At 42.0% G+C, this 21305-nt stretch overlaps 2 protein-coding genes across 2 annotated transcripts in view; one reads left to right on the top strand and one right to left on the bottom strand.

Moving 5' to 3' along the window:
• LOC129047292 (unconventional myosin-XIX-like) overlaps positions 1-21305 on the bottom strand; it is an 86427-nt gene that overhangs the window by 53720 nt on the left and 11402 nt on the right.
• LOC100434618 (gametogenetin-binding protein 2-like) overlaps positions 1-21305 on the top strand; it is a 33978-nt gene that overhangs the window by 5493 nt on the left and 7180 nt on the right. Inside the window, 4 exon segments of the mRNA XM_063718798.1 lie at positions 4409-4489; positions 6653-6906; positions 10314-10412; positions 17214-17327. Coding sequence (XP_063574868.1) covers positions 4409-4489; positions 6653-6906; positions 10314-10412; positions 17214-17327 — 548 coding nt within the window.

Here is a 21305-nt window from a genome sequence, read left to right on the forward strand (position 1 = left end):
ATAATAAATGGTAGCGTATCCACTTGGGAATTAGATGTTTTGTAATTGTTAAAAGTTTAGCATTTAATGTTTCCTTTCAACTTTTAACAGTTAATTTTACTGAGGGTGATAGATGTTACAAATAGCTGTATGGAGTAAAACCAAAATGACAGTGATTTTAATAAATGCAAACTTAGTATATTGTTGGTTAGAACTTGTGAGAATGCGCTGAAGACAGGTCTTTTTTGTGGTCAGAAGAAACCAGAACAGATACTTAAGAGTGAAAGTGGGTAATGGATTCAATAAATTTTATAAAGCAGTAATTGCAGCACAATGACTTGTTGTATTTGTGGCTAGCTATGGGTAGGGAACCTCTTCATGAAGCTGAATGCTAATGATGCCTTTATAAAACCACACCTGAAATAATTTACAGGACTGTCTTCCTTTAGGTAACCTAGAATCTCAAGATTAAGTTAAGGAAGTGGTTTTAAAGAATGAAGAACAAATTGTGCTACTAGCCTCTTTGCCTTCCCCTTTTTATTTTCATCTCTTAAAACACTGAACAGCATGTAATGATGGGCCAGAAAACGGTAAGGTAAAAAGCCATTGTCCTAAGTGTTTGAAAGGTGAGGACAGAGTATTTAGTTTGAGTGCATTGTCTCCAGCCAGAGTAGTGAGTAAATACAAGAGAAAATTTAGTAGTATGCAAGCTGATGAAACCAGGAAAGATAGAAATAGATTAGATCTTAGTATTTTTGGTACTAATTAGGTGAAAATGAAATGAATGGAAATGAGATTTGTTTTTAAAAATAACCGTGTTCTTTATTGACTTTTTTTTTTTTTTTGAGACGGAGTTTTGCTCTTGTCGCCCAGGCTGGCGTGCAATGGCACGATCTCGGCTCACCACAACCTCCGCCTTCCGGGTTCAAGTGATTCTCCTGTCTCAGCCTCCCAAGTAGCTAGGATTACAGGCATGTGCCACTATGGCTAATTTTTTGTATTTTTAGTACAGACAGAGTTTCTCCATGTTGGTCAGGCTGGTCTCGAACTCACGACCTCAGGTGATCCACCCGCCTCAGCCTCCCAAAGTGCTGGGATTATGGGCGTGAGCCACCGGCTTCTTTATTGACTTCTTAAAAAGAATTCCTAAATCAGGTATTATCCATATAATTAAAATATTTTAGGCTGGGCGCAGTGGCTCACGCCTGTAATCCCAGGACTTTTGGAGGCCTTGGAGAGTGGATCACCTGAGGTCAGGAGTTCGGGACCAGCCTGGCCAATATGGTGAAATCCTGTCTCTACTAAAAATACAAAAATTAGCTGGGCATGGTGGTACGCTTGTAATCCCAGCTACTTGGGAGAATTGCTTGAACCTGGGAGGCAGAGGCTGCAGTGAGTCGAGATTGAGCTACTGCACTCTAGCCTAGGCAACAAGAGTTGAGACCTTGTCTCAAGAAAAAAATTATACAAATCAGCTCGCAGGTCTCAGTATTATTAGATATATTCTTTGATCTCCGTTTCAATTTTTAAAATAGTTGATCAGAATAGAAATACATACTGAGTCAGAATTTAGGATTTTGCCTAAGAACCAGGCTGGAGAGATTTTGATTTGGTTAAATAAGGAATATTCTTTGTTTCTTAAATTGATAGCTTTGATCTTTAAACAGTATAGATAATTGTCATTTTTTATTACGGCTATTGGTATGTGGTGAAATGGTGTATATTTGTATCAAGCAAGTGAAAATATAAATCAAGATATTAGTTACTTAAATGGTAGGTTTGGAGTGACCTGCAATATTCTGTTGAGTTACATGGTTCCAAAAGTTTATACCTTTTTAATGACTTGACAGTTAAATTTTTGTGTGTCTTAAACCTTTTGATGATTCCAGAAAATATGAGTTAATTGAACTATTAACTATTTTATTGCTTTTATTATAATAGTTTTCTGGACCAGGATTTCCAATACCAGGATTATTATTATTTTTTTAAATTTGAGTAGACCATGTTAATTAGAATAAATACAATAGGCAGTATGGATCATTAGATATTTTGCTCATTTCGGTCATCCTCACCAGATCATTTATAGCTACAGCATTTAGACCATTGACTTCAGTTTTGCTTTGTACTGTTGATAAAGTTAATGTATGAAAGTGCTTATAACAATGTCTAATACATATGAAGTGTCTTTATTATTACTTATTGCTACCCCCCTTTAGAGGTATTAATAAGAAGACTGAGAAGGAAAACTAGAAACAAGATGTCAGGGTTGATAAACCTGAAAATTAGATAATTGACATTTAGACATTTCATCTGTATGTATGGAAGAAAAAACTTTCAGAATGGTAAAAGCTATTGAAATGGGTCAGGCGCGGTGACTCACGCCTGTAATCCCAGCACTTTGGGAGGCCGAGGCAGGCAGATTGCCTGAGCTCGGGAGTTTGAAACCAGCCTCGGCAACATGGCAAAACCCTGTTTCTACTAAAAATACAAAAAATTAAGCATGTTTGGTGGCAGGTGCCTGTAATCCCAGCTACTCAGGAGGCTGAGGCAGGAGAATTGCTTGAACCTGGGAGGCGGAGGTTGCAGTGAGCCGAGATTGCGCCACTGCACTCCAGCCTGGGTGACAGAACAAGACTCTGTCTCAAAAAAAAAAAAAGCTATTGAAATGGAAGCATGTCTCTAAACATGGTATAGTGAATATAGAATTGGAAGCAAGGAGCATTAACTCTTCTCCTCCCATAATATATAGTATATATGCATTGTAATACATTTGGGAAGTATAGGAACACATACAGAAAAAGTTGTCTTACTACCTAGAGATAGCCACATCTAATATGTTTTCTTTTTTTTGAAAGATAAAGTATACACACTGAAAATTTGAATTGTGTTGTACATGCAGTCTGGATTACGTTAGTATTTACATCATAGTCCATCCTTTAGTATCTATTTGTCTCTCTACTTCATATATCTCATATTCCTCCGTTATCAAATCAAGAAAAACTGTTAAATCTATTGCTTACGTTTGACTTAGCTGTTAATGAGGCCTCATTTTGTTGTTAGAACAAGCATGTTTTAAATTTCTCTAATATGGAAGGAAAGGAATGGTTACATCCATTAAAGAAGCAGGTCTTTGGTGCTGGTTAGGGAAGGGAGTGATCTTTTTAAGATCGCATTCAACTGGGTAGGGATATTTTGTTTTTGCCTTAAATGGGTGTTTTTGTCTTGACTTCACTCTTTGGTTTTGCAGGAGTTTGTGGTCCTTGTTATGTGGAAATGTGGAAACAGTTTGTCCTAGTACAATAGGTTTGATCTTTAACAATGTTTTAGTTAAGATATACATGTGTTACTTTCATTGTTTTGAAGGCATATCTTTTTCCCCCACATTTTAATACCTGAAATCAGGATGCTGCTTTAATTTGATGACATCTTATAGTAAAAATGGCTTGTAGTGATACATAACTATGGTACTACTTAAAATCTCTGGTGTGACAACAGATCAGTAAAATGTACTAATTACACATTCCCATTATGTGACATACTGAAGCCTCCTTAAATTTCATATGCCTTCCTCTGGTAGTGAATTTTGATAATTGAATAAGTATATCAATGTGCCCTTTTTGTTCATAATTAGAGCAAACATTTACTATGTGCCAGGTAGGCACTGTTCTGGCCAGGCACAGTGGCTCACGCCTGTAATCCCAGTACTTTGGGAGGCTGAGGTCAGGGGTTCGAGACCAGCCTGGCCAACATGGTGAAACCCCATCTCTACTAAAAATACAAAAATTAGCTGGGCATGGTGGTGGGTTCCTGTAATCCCAGCTACTCGAGAGGCTGAGGCAAGAGAATTGCTTGAACCCAGGAGGTGGAGGTTGTGATGAGCCGAAATCATGCCACTGCACTCCAGCCTAGGTGACAGAGCAAGACTCCGTCTCAAAAAAAAAAAAAGGAAACCTGTCTTGTGTACTCGAATTTTTTTTTGTTGTTGTTGTTGTTGTTGTGACAGAGTTTCACTCTTGTCCAGGCTGGAGTGCAGCGATGCGATTTTGGCTCACTGCAACCTCCGCCTCCCAGGTTCAAGTGGTTCTCCTGGCTCAGCCTCCCAAGTAGCTAGGATTATAGGCATGCGCCACCAAACCCAGCTAATTTTATATATTTAGTAGAGACGGGGTTTCTCCGTGTTGGTCAGGCTGGTCTCGAACTCCCGACCTCAGGTGATCCGCCACGCCCCCACCCCACCGGCCTCCCAAAGTGCTGGGATTATAGGTGCGAGCCACCGCACCGGGCCATGTACTTGGATTTAACAAAATTTTTTGGAGGGCTAGGGATGGGTGCAAATCTGGCTTTCACGGGTCTATTTCTGGAGTTTGTAGGCTGTATCCTGTTCTCAGAGGGATAAAATAATTGATCTCTGTTCTGTTTGCATTTTAAGATGGTGATGGAATTTCCTGACAATGTGTTAAATCTCGATGGACATCAGAATAATGGTGCACAGCTAAAGCAGTTCATTCAGGTAATAGTTTTTTCAATCAGTGTTTTTAATGGTGTATGTGTATTTTAAAGACTCATTTAAAATTTAGCTGTATTAATTTTATATAGGATTCTCTAGGTCTTAATATTGCACTGAAATTGCTCTTTCACCATTGCTGTAGTAAGCATGCCTAGTTATTTACCTGATTTATGTAATTGCCATGTGAAAAAGAATTGGTGGTGGTGTGTTAATATTTTACATGTCCATAAGACTTTAATTTTAAAACCAGGCCATCTTTCCTGGTTTTTAAAAGATAAGGTATATAATTTTTCATTAAAAACTTGTTGGTTTTCTGCTGTAGTAATTGTTTTCTTCAGACAAAGTAATCCTATATTATGAACTTTCTGATGTTTAATTCCTGAGAAATATAGTACTTTATAAATATGCTTAAATGCAATATACAGTGGTCCCTCAGTATCCGTGGGGGATAGTTCAAGGATCCCTATGCAAACCAAAATCCACAATGCTTATAGAAAATGGTGTAGTAAGGACTAGGCATGGTGGCTCATGCCTGTAATCCCAGCACTTTGGGAGGCCAAGGCAGGTGGATCGCTTGAGTTCAGTAGTTGGAGACCAGCCTGGGCAACATGGTAAAACCCTGTTTCTACAGAAAATGCAAGAAAGTTGGGCAGACATGGCGGCATGTGCCTGGGGTCCCAGCTACTCCGTAGGCTCAGGTGGGAGGATCTCTTGAGCCCAGGAGGCAGAGGTTGTAGTCAGCTGAGATCGCATCACTGCACTCCAGCCTGGGCAATAGAGTGAGACCTTGTCTCAGAAAAAATAAGATGTATATTTGCATGTAACCTCTGCACATCCTCCCATATACTTTAAAGCATATTTAGATTCCTAATAGTACCTAATACAACGTAAATGCTGTGTAAATAGTAGTTATACTGCATCTTTAGGGAATAATGACAAGGAAGAAAAGTCTGTACGTGTTTAGTATTTCCCGTCAAATATTTTCAATTCTTGGTTGGTTAAATTCACAGATGTAGAACACATGGATATGGAGGGCTGACTGTAATTAAGATATTGGAAGACGACTTGTTAGTTTACTTCAGGACTCTTATTTCTACTTTTAGAGAAAACTTTGAATGGAAGGGTAATGGTAAATGTGAGAAAATGCTTCTTGGGAATTATCCTACTTTCCTATCTGTTTTTGGTAAATCTGAAAGTGTTAACTGCAGTTAACTATAACTTCATCAGGTAGAAGTTACTTACTAGAGTTTGCTCATTTCTCTGCAACAGTACCTGTCAGTTATTTTTCTACCTTGTCATAACCAGCAGATACAATTCATAAGCAGCAGCATGCTAGTTACTCACTTCCCTACATAAGGAAGATAGGCCATGTTTTCTCCCACTAATTCGTAATACATCTGTTCATGCCTCTGGATTGGGAATTGCTGCTCCACATGATTACCATCCTAATTTGACTCCTGTAGCTAAACATAGTGATAGTAAGTGTGTTGTTAAAAGTTGTAAAAACAAAACAAAAAAAAACAGGCCAGGCGTGGTGGCTCACGCCTGTAATCCCAGCACTTTGGGAGGCTGAGGCGGGTGGATCACAAGGTCAAGAGATCAAGACCATCCTTACCAACATGGTGAAACCCCATCTCTACTAAAAATACTAAAATTAGCTGGGCGTGGTGGTGCACACCTGTAGTCCCAGCTACTCGGGAGGCTGAGGCAGGAGAAACGCTTGAACCGAGGAGGCAGAGGTTGCAGTGAGCTGAGATTGTGCTACTGCACTCCAGCCTGGCGAGAGAGTGAGATTCCATCTCAAAAAACAAAAACAAACAAACTAAAAAAAAAGGTACAGCTGTGTTGTGCTTTTTTTGTGTGTGTGAGAGGACTGGCCTAATACTCACTGAACGAGCCCTACATTCCCAGATGCAGGACTGCTTTTTTGGCATACTAAGCAGAGTTGTTTATATACCCTAGATTCTAGAGCAAGGGGGTTTGTGGCGCAAATTCCGTACGGCATGGACAAGGCTGACTACTTTGCCTTTCTGACTCAGTTGCAGGTAGAGCTGGTAAACCCTGGCCAGGTTGTACTTACTGCACAAGGATAGGAACCAGTAGTAGTGAAAGTATAATTTTACGTCTTTTTAAAGGACACTCCTTCATTTTCTTTCCCTCTTTCAGTGATATGGTATGCTTAAGCAACAGGATCTAAGTATTGCCATGGTGGTGACATCACGCGAAGTCCTGAGTGCACTTTCTCAGCTTGTCCCATGTGTTGGTTGTCGTCGCAGTGTGGAGCGCCTCTTTGCCCAGCTTGTAGAGTCTGGAAATCCTGCTCTTGAACCCCTAACAGTAGGGCCCAAGGGAGTCCTGTCTGTAACTGGAAGCTGTATGACTGATGCAAAGAAGCTTTATACATTATTTTATGTACATGGGTAAGTATAATCAATTAGGAGAAAACGGGTTTGTTAAAATTTAAAACAGCTTGGTGACAGTGGCAGCTTATTTTCTTGATGGAAAGATTGAGTCTAATTTAATAATTTTATTGAGTAAGTTGTATGTACCAGTGAATGTAAAGTTTCTGCTCTCCATGTGGGGAGAGGCAGACAGTAAGAAAATATTCAATTTGTCAGGGATGATAAGTTAGAAAAATCAGTAAGGGAGGTAGAGAATGGAGCGGGGGAAGAATTATTGTGGAGGGTGGTCAGAGAAGGCCTCCCTGATAAAATGACGTTGAATATAGATTTGAATGAAGTGAGCAAGCGAATCTTGTAGAAAACTGGGGGAAGGCAGAGAAGGAACAGCTAGTGTAAAGGTTCTGAGGTTGGGGTTTTATTGGCATGTTTGAGGAATAGTAAGGAAGCCCTTGTGGCTGGAGCCAGATGAATGAAGGGAACAGTAATCAAAGATGGGGTCAGCAGAGTAATAAGGCCGGGCGCTGTGGCTCACGCCTGTAATCCCAGCACTTTGGGAGGTCAAGGCAGGCAGATCACGAGGTCTGGAGTTCGAGACCAGCCTGACCAACGTGGTGAAACCCCGTCTCTACTAAAAATACAAAAATTAGCTGGGCATGGTGGCACGTGGCTGTAATCACAGCTATTCAGGAGGCTGAGGCAGGAGAATCACTTGAACCCAGGAGGCAGAGGTTGCAGTGAGCTGAGATCACGCCACTGCAGTCCAGCCAGGGCGACAGAGCGAGACTCCATTTCAAAAAGAAAAAAGGAAGAGTGGCTGGGCACGGTGGCTCACGCCTGTAATCCCAACACTTTGGGAGGCCGAGGCAGTAGGATTGCCTGAGCTCAGGAGTTCAAGACCAGCCTGGGCAACACGGTGAAACCGAGTCTCTACTAAAAATACAGAAAATTAGCCAGGAGTGGTGGCGGATCCCTGTAATCCCAGCTACTCAGGAGGCTGAGGCAGGAGAATCTCTTGAACCCGGGAGGCGGCAGTTGCAGTGAGCTGAGATCGCGCATTGCACTCCAGCCTGGGCAACAAGAGTAAAGCTCCATTTCAAAAAAAAAAAAAGGTAATAAAAGGCCCAGTCATATTTTTATTTTTTTCAGACAGAGTTTTGCTATTGTTGCCCAGGCTGGAGTGCAATGGCGCGATCTCGGCTCACTGCAACCACTGCCTCCCGGGTTCAAGTGATTCTCCTGCCTCAGCCTCCCAAGTAGCTGGGATTACAGGTGCCCACTACCACGCTTGGCTTTTTTTTTTATTTTTTAGTAGAGACAGGGTTTCACTATGTTGGCCATGTTGGTCTTGAACTCCTGACCTCAGGCGATCTGCCCACCTCGGCCTCCCAAAGTGCTCGGATTATAGGCATGAGCCACCGTGCCTGGCTGAGGTCTTTTGTTTTTACTCTGAGTGAGGTGAGAAGCTTTGGGAAGGTTTTGAGCAGAAGAGTGGCATAGTCTGATGAAATTTGGTTTACTTTGACGTCTGTTTTGAGAATGAATGATGGCTGTGGAGGTAGTGAAAAATGGTTATAAAGGATCCTGGGTATATTTTGAGGAATGAGCCAATGGGATTTTTTGGATAGATCGGTTGTGAGGGAGGCCATCAAAGATGATTCTCAGATTTGTGATGTAAAGAATGGACAACAGGCCTTGCGTGGTTGCTCACACCTGTAATCCCAGCACTTTGGGAGGTCGGTGAGGGTGGATCACCAGAGGTCAGGAGTCTGAGACCAGCTTGGCCAACATGGTGAAGCCCCATCTCTACTAAAAATACAAAAATTAGCCCGGCGTGGTGGCAGGCGCCTGTAATCCCAGCTACTCAGGAGGCTGAGACAGGGGAATCGCTTGAACCCGGGAGGCGGAGGTTGCAGTGAGGCAAGATCGCGCCACTGCAGTCCAGCGTGGGCAACAGAGCGAGATTCTGTCTCAAAAAAAAAGGACAAATGGTTGCCATTTACCGAGATGGACAAGACTGAGGAGAAATGTAACAGAGCTCATCTTTGGGTGTGCTAAGTTTGAGATAGCGATTAGACATCCAAATAGAATTCAGAGAGGTCTGGGTTAGAGCTGTAAATTTGTCTCATTTAGTGAATATAAATAGGAAAAGAAGAAGAGGTCTGAAAAGTAAACCCGAGGCTTTCCTATTTAAAGATGGTGGTAGGGACTTTTGATATTTACTGTGCCTGGGCTTGGGAAAATAAGCCTCGGAGTGTTTTTGAACAGAGGAATAATGTAATCTGATTCATGTTTTAAAAGCATCACTGTAGCTGCTGAGTGAGGCCTGGAATGTAAAGGCCAGAAGGTGCAGCAAGGAGACCATTTAGGAGGCCAGCTATTGCAGTTGACTAAGCTAGAGATTGGTGGGTTGGACAGGGACGATAATGGTAGAGGCGCTAAGAAGTGATCTGATTCTAGATTGGTTAATTTTTATTTAGCTTTTATTCAATTTTTTTTTTTTTTTTTTTTGAGACAAAGTCTCACTCTGTGTCAAGCTGGAGTGCAGTGGTGCAATCTTGGCTCATTGCTACCTCCACCTCCCAGATTCAAGTGATTCTTGTGCCTCAGCCTCCCGAGTAGCTGGGATTACAGGCGTGCACCACCACACCTGTCTAATTTTTGTATTTTTTTTTTTAGTAGAAATAGGGTTTCTCCATGTTGGCCAGGCTGGTCTCTAACTCCTGGCCTCAGTCTCCCAAAGTGCTGGGATTACAGGTATGAGCCACCATGCCTGGCCTCATTTTAAAATTTTCTGTAGAGATGAAAATTTTGCTATGTTACCCAGGCTGGCTTTGAACTCCTGGCCTCAAGTGATCCTCTTACCTCAGCCTTCCAAAGTGCTGGGATTATAGGCATGAGCTACTGCACCAGGCCTGATTCTAGATAATATTTAAAAGGTAGAATTGACAACCTTTGCTCATTGGTTGGATGGAGGGTGCGGATAGTAGTAGTGTATATTCTATATTTGCATAAAATTTCTGTTGATGACTCCTCTTCAAGGATGTATTGTGTTTACATAATGTTTTGTGAGGTTTTTATATATTTTTTAAAGACATGGGGTCTCACTATGTTGCCCTGGCTGGCCTCAAACCCTTGGGCTTAAGTGATCCTTTCACCTCGGCCTCCCAAATAGCCGGGACTACAGGTGTGTGCTTCTGCAACTGGCGTATTTACATACTGGCTGGGCAAGGGAAGATGGCTGAGAGTCAGGTAGCAGTCAATGTTGAAATACGTGAGTGCCAGGCACACTGGTAGATACAGTGGGGATAGAGAAAAGTGGTTTTTTTTTTTTGTTTTGAGACTTCTCTCTCAAAGACAGTAAATAGAGATTTTAAAATTTGAAAGTAAAATGAATTAAACTCTTAATATGTTTTATTTTTAATTAGGTCCAAACTAAATGACATGATAGATGCTATTCCAAAAAGTAAGAAGAATAAGAGATGTCAGTTGCACTCCTTAGATACGCACAAGCCAAAACCTTTGGGGTAAGTAGAATCGAATACCAAGAGGCTTTGTCATTGTTAAGATTGTATATTTGATCATATTTAGTAAAAGAAATAAACCCACTGTTTGCTTTAATTCATTAATTGGTTATGCTCTATGACATAGGTCAAAATAAATAGATCCTCTTGTTATGTTGGCCATTTTGCCTTGATACATATAAAGTCTCAGTGTAGATCTGATTAAAAATTTTTTTTTTATGTTAAATATGTTTTAGTGGAGGGAGGTTGAAGTCTTTTTTTTTTTTCTTTTTTTGAGATGGAGTCTCCCTCTATTTCCCAGGCTGGAGTGCAGTAATGCAATCTCGGCTCACTGCAACCTCCACCTCCCTGGTTCAAATGATTCTCCTGCCTCAGCTTCCTGAGTAGCCGGGACTACAGGTGCGTGCCACCACACCTGGCTAATTTTTGTATTTTTAGTAGAGATGGGGTTTCACCCTATTGGCCAGGCTGGTCTCGGATTCCTGACCTCAGGTGATCGCCCGCCTCAGCCTCCAAAGTGCTGGGATTACAGGTGTGAGGCACCACACTCGGCCGGTTGAAGTCTTTATGGAAATGTATGCAGCTAATATTAACGTTTTCAAAGTAGTGGTAATCATTATTTGATTTACAGAATAGTCATAATGTATACATTATTTATCTTTCTTGTCTCTAGCTGTAATTTACCAAGGTCTTAAAAGAAGTAGTTATGACAATATTATGACAATGTGTATTTATGTAACTAATTTGTAGTTTTCTATATTTATTATTATTTTTTGAAATGGAGTCTCCTCTGTCACCCAGGCTGGAGTGCAGTGGCGTGACCTCTGCCCCCTGGGTTCAAGCTATTCTCCTGCCCCAGCCTCCCGAGTAGTTGGGACTACAGGCGTGTGCCACCAAGCCCGGCTGATTCTTTGTATTTTTGGTAGAGACGGGGTTTCACCGTGTTAGCCAGGATGGTCTCAATCTCCTGACATCATGATCCGCCCGCCTCGGCCTCCCAAAGTGCTGAGATTACAGGCGTGAGCCACCGCGCCCAGCCTATTTTATTTTTTAAGCAAATATTGCCTGATAATAATTTGTAGTTTTCTTCTTGGTTAAGTGCTATAGTGTCCAAGGCTGCTTTTTCACTTTCTCCCAGCACAGTGCCACAGTTGTCCCCTACAAAATTGCCTGGGGGTGGGGATGGTGAGGCAAAGCCATAGAGTGTGAAGGGACTTTCTAAGACGTGACTTTAGTTTTGGAGAGAATGGGATATTAAAAAACTATACTTCATTAATTTTATTTTTTAATTATTTTTTTGAGACACAGTCTTGCTCTGTCACTCAGGCTGGAGCACAGTGGTACGATCTCAGCTCATGCAACCTCCGCCTCTTGGGTTCAAGCAATTCTTGTGCCTCAGCCTCCTGAGTAGCTGGGATTACAGGTGTTCGCCACCACTCCTGGCTAATTTTTTTGGATTTTTAATAGAGACGGAGTTTCACCATGTTGCCCAGGCTGATCTCAAACTCCTGGCCTCAAGTGATCTGCCTGTCTTGGTCTCCCAAAGTGTTGGGATTATAGGCGTGAGCCACTGCACCTGGCCTCTGAAAAGTTAATTTTTAAATATCTCATTTGTGTCATTGTCACCTTTTTTTGATTTTTTTTGTGTGTTTTTTTTTTTTTGACCTGAACTTCCGAGTGACACCATTATTGTATAGACATTTTCCTCCCTGACACAAAGATTTGGATGACCAGGCAGTGGTATGTTAATAATCTATTAAGTTTTTTTCCCCTGTACTGAGCAACAAAAAATATTTAAAACATTTTATCAGCCGGGTGCGGTGGCTCACGCCTGTAGTCCCAGCACTTTTGGAGGCCGAGACGAGCGTATCACAAGGTCAGGAGTTCAAGACCAGCCTGACCAATATGGGGAAATCTCGTCTCTACTAAAAATACAAAAATTAGCCAGGCATGGTGACACGCACCTGTGATCCCAGCTACTCAGGAGGCTGAGGCAGGAGAATCGCTTGAACCCAAGAGGTGGTGGTTGCAGTGAGCTGAGATCGTGTCACCTGGGTGACAGAGCAAGGATCTGTCTCAAAAAAAAAAAAAAAAAAATAGGCTGGGCGTGGTGGCTCACGCCTGTAATCCCAGCACTTTGGGAGGCCAAGTTGGGTGGATTCTCTGAGGTCGGGGGTTCGAGACCAGCCTGGCCAACATGGTGAAACCCTGTCTCTACTAAAAATACAAAAATTAGCCGGGCGTGGTGGCAGGTGCTTGTAATCTTAGCTACTTGGGAGGCTGAGGCAGGAGAATCACTTGAATCCAGGAGGCGGAGGTTGCATTGAGCCAAGATCGCACCATTGCACTCCAGCCTGGGCGACAAGAGCGAGACTTTGTCTCGAAATAAATAAATAAATAAATAAATAAATAAAATTTTATTAGTAAAATTGTCAAACATAGAAAAGTAAAAAATACAATGATTGAACCTCCCATGCACTTTTACCAAGATTTAGTGGTAATCAAGAGTTGCCACACTTGCTTCATTTATCCACCTTTTTCTTTGTATTTTAAAGCAAGTCCCAGGCTTCGTGTTACTCTATTGCATCCTTCCACATGCATCTCTAAGTATATGGACTTTTTTTTTCACACATTGCCATCATAACACCTAACAAAATTAAGTGTAACAATCGAATACCCAGTTCATACTCAGATTTTACCTGTTTCTGTGTTTTGTTTTTTTTTTTTTTGAATGTTGGTTTGTATGAATCAGGATCCAAACAAGAACCACACATTATATTCTTGTGGCCTGAAGAAAAGAAGTTTTCTTAAGGACAGTTGTTATTTTGCTGCTTGATTTGTCAGTATCTTTTTTTTCTTTCTTTCAAATTCTTTCTTTCTTTTTTTTTTTTTTTTTTGAGATGGAATTTCCCCTGTCACCCAGGTTAGAGTGCAATGGTGCGATCTCGGCTCACTGCAACCTCTGCCGCCTGGGTTCAAGTGATTCTCCTGCCTCAGCCTCCCGAGTAGCTGGGATTACAGGCACCTGCCACCATGCCCGGCTAATTTTTGTATTTTTAGTAGACACAGGGTTTCACCAGGTTGGCCAGGCTGGTCTCGAACTCCTGACCTCAGGTGATCAACCCGCCTTGTCCTCCCAAAGTGCTGGGATTACAGGTGTGAGCCACCGCACCTGGCCCGATTTGTCAGTATCTTTTAAAAATTTTTTATTTTTTATTTTTTCATCAGCTCCTTCTTCCTTCTCAGATTTGTCAGTAGCTTGAGAGAATTTCTGACTCTAAATGCAGAGTACAGGCTAATTTTTCACATTAGAGAATGACCTGTTGGCTGAAGGCCTAGAGTGGTATGAATACAGTAAAGAGCTTGCGTTCTGGTACTTTTTTTCTGTTAAGCATATTCTTTGTTGATGAACTGAGAAGCAAGTAGCCCAGCATCTTATGCATCTGTGCTCATTGCTGCCTTCCTTCAAAGACCAGTCCTTCCACTCTTGCTCTGCACTCCAACTTCTTTGTTTTCAATCACTTTGCTTATTCAGTTACCTACTTTTGTTGAATTTACATTCAGCTCTGTTTTTCTATCTTTCAGCTTAAGAAACAAAACAAACCTCCACAGATTTTACATCCCCTTCTAGCTACAGTTCCACTACATGGGAAGTCATGTTTTAGAAGGCTGTTTACTGAGTATGGAATCAGTGTGAATGGACTTAATTGATCTTAAGTGGTGTCTGTCTCTTGACTAAGGTAGCTTCAGTTATTCCCACAGGCCACATAGAATAGCAGGCTAAGCAGTACAGTATGCTTAGCCAAGGCTCCCTCTCCCTTGGATGGTCACCACTATTAAATGCTACTATGATTCTCCATTTTATGTATTTCCACTCCCCCTCCTACTGCTACATCCCCACCCCCCCATAGCTTTTTAAATTTGTTTAGTCTATTTGCAGAGAAAGTATAATACAGTTGATTAGGTTTTAGCCTAATAAATAGAAATCTAGGTCAGCTTTTCTGAGAGTATTCTCTCATCTATGCAAGTAAACCCAGGTTACTGTCTGTCTGGGAGTAAGTTTGAGATCTGAAAGAAAGATCTAGGCTGGAGTTGTAGGCCTGTAGCTTATCTTAGAGAATGTTATGTAAGATCACCTAAAGCGAAAGAGAGTAAAAGAATTCTGAGGAATTTAATGGGTAGAAAAAGAAATTAGTAAAGAAACCTGAGAAAGAGTAGCCAGATAGATAGAAAGAAGCCAAGGTACAAAAGCGTTCCAAGGAAGTCTGATCAACTGTATTAAATGCTGCCAAGTTATCAAGGACCCAAAAGTGGACATTGGATTTAGTAACAGTGAGATAATTGGTGATCTTGATGAGCTGAGCTAGTGATTGAGTGGAAGCAGAATCCAGGTTACAGTGATGGAAAAGTGAATGCGATGTAAGGTTGTCATGGATTAAGTTGTGAATGGAGAGTATGAGAGCAGAACCAGAAAGTGGAAAGGTTATTTTTTTGGAAAGTTTGATCTTAAAAGAATAATAGAAGGCATAAGGTCTAGAATGTTTATAAATAAAATCCTGATTTGAGATACAGATTTTTTTTATAGAGCTTTTTTTTAAAAAAAAAAAAAATGCCTTCACGTTCTGATGATATAATAATCATTCTTCAGCTCTGATTTCTCTTTATGAACCTTTCCCTCAATTATGAGAACTTGAGTTTGAGAGTTTTTCAGTTCTGGGAAATTATGCATTATACTAATCAAGTATAGTTAATAAAAGAGGGGCTGGGGGCGGTGGCTCACACTAGTAATCCCAGCACTTTGGGAGGCCAATGCAGGCAGATCATGAGGTCAGGAGTTCACGACCAGCCTGGCCAATATGGCGAAGCCTCGTCTCTACTAAAAATACAAAAATTAGCCAGGTGTGGTAGCACACGCCTGTAGTCCCAGCTACTTGGGAGGCTAAGGCAGGAGAATCGCTTGAACCTGGGAGGCAGAGATTGCAGTGAGCCGAGATCATACCACTGCACTCCAGCTTAGGTGACAGAGTGAGACTCTGTCTCAAAAAGGAAATATCACAGTTGAGAATAGAAGGATGTAGCATGGAAAGTGGAACAGATGATGTTTTTGTTGTCACAAATAAGGGGAGAGCCCTTGTGAGAGGGAGTACAGGGCTGAGTTGTGTGGATAACTTATATTTTAGGCAGAGGGTTGAGAAATACCCATTTAGCTACATAGAGTAAGTTAAAAGTTCAGAGGTTTTTCCGTCTCTAGCGTCCAAGGTGTAATGAATTCCTTGGACTGTACTGAGACCTGCAGAAGAACAGACAGGAGCCAGTTGTTCAGAATCATGAAAAATCAAGAAGGCTGTGATTGAATGGCGTGTAAACCCACGTTTCCCTTGGAAGGCAGGTCCAAAATAAATGTGCTGCAACAAAGCAAAATGTGTGGCAGTTTTCATACTGAAGTTGAACCCTGTTGGGGATGGAGAGTGGGAAGTTTTTAGTAAGTTTGTTAAAAAAAATTGTATAAGGCTGGGCTTGGTGGCTCGCGCCTGTAATCCCAGCCCTTTGGGAGGCCGAGGTGGGTGGATTGCTTGAGCTGAGGAGTCGGAGACCAGCCTGGGCAACATGACAAGACCCTGCTGTCTCTACTTAACAAATACAAATAATAATAATAATAATAATAATAATAACCGGGTGTGGTGGTACACGCCTATGGTCCTAGCTATTCGGGAGGCTGAGGTAGGAGGATCACTTGAGCCCCTGCAGGGGTGGGGTTGCACTGAGCCAAGATCACGCCACTGCATTCCAGCCTGAGTGACAGAGTGAGAGTCTGTCTCAAAAAAAAAATTACCACATAGTTCTTATTAATTTAGGCTGTATAAAGTGTTCATGTTAGTGTACTATCTTTTAGTAAATGTAAAACTTATTCACTGTAATTAATCTGTGACCTTCCCAGCTACTTGTACATGTGAAGGTAGATAATAGTTTTGTTACCATGGTTTAGCTTTTAAAAAGGAGTGATTACAAAAAAAAAATTGAGCTGGGCATGGTGGCTCACACCTGTAATCCCAGTGCTTTGGGAGGCTGAGGTGGGAGAATGGCTTGAGGTCAGGGGTTTGAGACCAGCCTGGGCAACATAGTAGAGACCTTGTCTCTACAAAATAAAAGTAAAAAAAAAAATTACTTGATGATGATCTCATTAAATAGATCAAAACTTCTTAGAATTTTCGATTTGTGGAAGATTGGTCTGTGTTTATAAGGGAAAATACTTGATAATTTTTTTGGTCATTTTGACTTTAGAACATTCCAACTATATTTGCTCATAGAATACTTAGTTTATTAACCAGTTGCTGTCTTCATAACTACAAATGTTAAATTGTATCAGATAAACTTGATAGTCAAGCAGAAGTTTTTATATAAAGATATGAGCACACATTTAAATGAACGTTATATTAATAGAAAATGAGTATGTAATCATATAATTTGTAAACATGTTCTAATATCTTAATCATTAAAGTGTTCATGATTTTAATTTAGACTATAGAAATTATTTCTTCAGATTATCTCAGTGTCACTAAGCTTTGTACTATACTACACTACAGTGAAGGGAGCAGTAGCAGTGTCAGTTCAGAGAAGTTAAGTACAGATAAGAGAAATAGTGAAGACCACAGGAAGGACAGCAAGTATAGGATCATTTTCTATTATGGACCTTTCCAGGGAACAGCCAGGTAAAATCAAGCAATACTTTAATCTGTTTTTTGTTTTTTTAATGTTTTACCCTTTTGTATTCTCCCTTTCCACTAATACTTGTTCTTTCTACAGAGGTTGTTGGATGGATGTATGGGAACTAATGTCACAGGAATGCAGGGATGAAGTAGTTTTAATTGACTCGAGTTGTCTTTTAGAAACACTAGAAACATATCTGCGAAAACACAGGTAAGTCTGATGGTTGTTCCAGTATAATGTGGAAGGTGCCTTATGTGTCAGTCACCTAGAGTGGCCTGTCACTGACCTCTTTTGTATAATAGCATTCTAGCCTTCCCTTTAATACTTGGCACTAGGCGGAGCTTAATGTTGGAGTAGGCAGTTCCTTTTTTTTTTTTGAGATGGAGTCTAGCTCTGTCGCCAGGCTGGAGTAGAGTGGCGCGATCTCGGCTCACTGCAACCTCTGCCTCCCAGGTTCAAGAGATTCTCCTGCCTCAGCCTCTCGAGTAGCTGGGATTACAGGCACACGCCGCCACACCCAGCTAATTTTTGTATTTCTAGTAGAGATGGGGTTTCACCATGTTGGCCAGGATGGTTTAGGTCTCCTGACCTTGTGATCCACCAACCTCGGCCTCCCAAAGTGCTGGGATTACAGGCATAAGCCACTGCGCTTGGCCAAAGCAGTTGCTTTATGGGATGACTCTCAGGGTTAGCCTTCTTGTGTTAAGCCAGCATCTCCTATTTTGTGATTTTTTTTTTTGTTTTTGAGACGGAGTCTCACTCTGTTACCCAGGCTGGAGTGCAGTAGTGAGACCTCGGATCACTGTTCCCTTCGCCTCCCGCGTTCCAGCGATTCTCCTGCCTCAGCCTCCTGAGTAGCTGAGACTACAGGCGCATGCCACCACGCCCGGCTAATTTTTGTATTTTTAGTAGAGACAAGGCTTTGCCATGTTGGTTAGGCTGGTCTCGAACTCCTGACCTCAGGTGATCCATCTGCCTCGACCTCCCAAAGTGCTGAGATTACAGGCATGAGCTGTGCCCAGCCTATGGTAGCATTATCAAAATTAAATTAGTAGCTTTTTACTTAATATTTGAAGTATTTCTGTCATTATCAGGACCCCAAAAGAGAGTTGATATTCATGTGTTTCGTTACTATAAAAGTAACTTCAGATTTTTCTTTATGGAACACTACTTTTACAAAGGAATTTCCTTTTTTTTTGAGACGGAGTCTTGCTCTGTCGCCAGGCTGGAATGCAGTGGCTCGATCTCGGCTCAGTGTAACTGCTGACTCCCTGGTTCAAGAGATTCTCCTGCCTCAGCCTCCCAAGTAGCTGGGATTACAGGCACATACCACTATGCCCAGCTAATTTTTGTATTTTTAGTAGAGATGGGGTTTCACCATGTTTCCCAGGATGGTCTCAGTCTCCTGACTTGTGATCCGCTCTCCTCAGCCTCCTGAAGTGCCGGGATTACAGGTGTGAGCCACTGTGCCTGGCCTACAAAGGAATTTTCTAAGTGTCATTAACATTTGGAAATTCATAGGGAGGAGAGTCCAGTAGAAAAGGAAACTGGTGGGCTGGGTGCGGTGGCTCACATCTGTAATCCCAGCACTTTGGGAGTCTCAGGCAAGTGGATCACCTTAAGTCAGGGGTTTGAGACCAGCCAGGCCAACGTGGCGAAACCCCGTGTCTACTAAAAATAAAAAAATTAGCCAGGCATGGTGGCACGCACCTGTAGTCCCAGCTACTTGGGAGACTGAGGCAGGTGAATCGCTTGAAACCAGGAGGTAGAGATTGCAGTGAGCCAGGATCGTGCCACTGCACTCCGACAGAGCAAGACTCTTTCTCGAAAAAAGAAAAAGAAACTGGTAAGGTAACATCATCTAGAGATGGTGTTCTTGGGGCAGTTGTACTGTTTAAATTTGTTACATGTTGCGTTTGTGGTTGTATGTCCTTTGACTTTGAGGCAGATACACACAATTATTTTGGGAGTGCCTCTAAAAATCAAGTGAATTATAAAAACTGGTGTCATTACGTTATGTGGCAGTAAGCTAATGACTTTGCCCACATACCAAGTTTATTGGTGTTTTTCTTTTTTCAATTAAAAACTGTCTTTCTTTGTCTTTTTGGTGGATTATGCCGAAGAGAGTAGAGAATGTGTCACTTTCTTGGAGTTTTACAGGAACTATACAGACACAAAACATATCCTTCCTCTTTAAATATGAATTGATCCTCCCAAAAGATAGTTTTTGTGGGTGATAAATGACAAGTTATTAGAGCACATGTTTTGGAGTTTCTTATAATGGTTTTGTAGATTTTCCTATGTTTAGGGTTAGTGTTTTAACATTTTTAGATGGATTTTAGTCCATTTTATAAATATCTTAACAGTTGTGAGAAAGTATGGTTGAGAGTAATAATTAAGGCAGTAAGTGATGAATTTAAGGAGATTGTATTGCATCTGGATTCTACTAATTGTAACTGTACAAGTTAGTTGACTTTTCTGTGCCTCAATTTTTATCTTCTTTAAAACAAACATAGGCTGGGCATGGTGGCTCACACGTGTAGTTCCAGCACTTTGGGAGGACAAGTCAGGTAGATGGTTTGAGCCCAGGAGTTTTAGACCAGCCTAGACAACATGGTAAAACCCCGTCTCTACAAAAAAGCAGAAAAATTAGCTGCCATGGTGGCACAAACCTGTAGTCCTAGCTACTGGGGAGGCTGAGGTGAGAGTATCACTTGAGCCCAGGAGGTTGAAGGTGCACCATGATCACAGTGGCCGTGATTGTACTACTGCATTCCAGCTTGGGCAGCAGAGTGAAACTCCATCTCAAAAATAATAAAAATTAAAATAAAATTAGCAGCTGGGCGCAGTGGCTCATGCCTGTAATCCCAGCACTTTGGGAGGCCAAGGCGGGTGGATCACCTGAAGTCAGAAGTTCAAGACCAGCATGGTCAACATGGCGAAACCCTGTCTCTACTAAATATACAAAAATTAGCCGGGCGTGGTGGCGGGTGCCTGTAATCCCAGCTACTCAGGAGGCTGAGGCAGGAGAATCGCTTGAACCCGGGAGGAGGCAGAGGTTGCAGTAAGCCGAGATCGCGCCATTGCGCTCCAGCCTAGGCAACAAGAGTGAAACTTCGTTCCCCCCCCCCCAAAAAAAAAAAGAATTATGGTAGAGGCCGGGCATGGTGGCTCATGCCTGTAATCCTAGCACTTTGGGAGGCTGAGATGGACAGATCACATGAGGCCAGGAGTTTGAGACCAGCCTGGCCAACATGGTGAAACCCCTCTCTACTGAAAATACGTAAATTAGCCAGGCATGGTGGTGCACTTCTGTAATCCCAGCTACTCAGGAGGCTGAGGCATGAGAATTGCTGGAATCTGGGAAGCAGAGTTTGCAGTGAGCTGAGATTGTGCTACTGCACTCCAGCCTGGGTGACAGAGTGAGACTGTCTCAAAAGAAAAGTATTATGGTAGAACATCGTCAGATACTACACTTGATCTTAGTCAAAAGGCTGAGACATGATAGAACATCATTAGAAATGAGGTGTTAATAAACTGAAACCTCTGCCTTAAGGGTTTTTTAAGGCTGGGCATTGTGGCTCACGCCTATAATTCCAACATTTTGGGAAGCCAAGGCAGGAGGATCACTTGAATTCAGGAGTTCAATACCAGCTTGGGCAACATAGGGAGGCCCATTTCTAAAGGCTGAGTGTGGTGGCTCATTCCTCTAATCTCAGCACTTTGGGAGGCAGAGGTGGGTGGATTACGAGGTTAGGAGTTCAAGACCAGCCTGGCCAACATGGTGATACCCCATCTCTACTAAAAATACAAAAATTAGCCAGGCTTGGTGGCGTGTGCCTGTAATCCCAGCTACTCAGGAGGCTGAAGCAGGAGAATCACTTAACCTGAGAGGTGGAGGTTGCGGTGAGCCAAGATTACGCCATTTGCGCTCCAGCCTCGGCAACAGAGCAAGACTCCATCTCAAAAAAAAAAAAAAACAACAACAGGCCGGGCGCCGTGGCTCACGCCTGTAATCCCAACACTTTGGGAGGCCGAGGCAGGCGGATCATGAGGTCAGGAGATTGAGACTATCCTGGCTAACACAGTGAACTATCCTGGCTAACACAGTGAAACTCCGTCTCTACTAAAAAATACAAAAAATTTAGCTGGGCTTGATGGTGGGCGCCTGTAGTCCCAGCTACTTGG

The sequence above is a fragment of the Pongo abelii genome, chromosome 19 (genome assembly GCF_028885655.2).
Source record: "Pongo abelii isolate AG06213 chromosome 19, NHGRI_mPonAbe1-v2.0_pri, whole genome shotgun sequence".
NCBI classification, from domain to species: Eukaryota; Metazoa; Chordata; class Mammalia; order Primates; family Hominidae; genus Pongo; species Pongo abelii.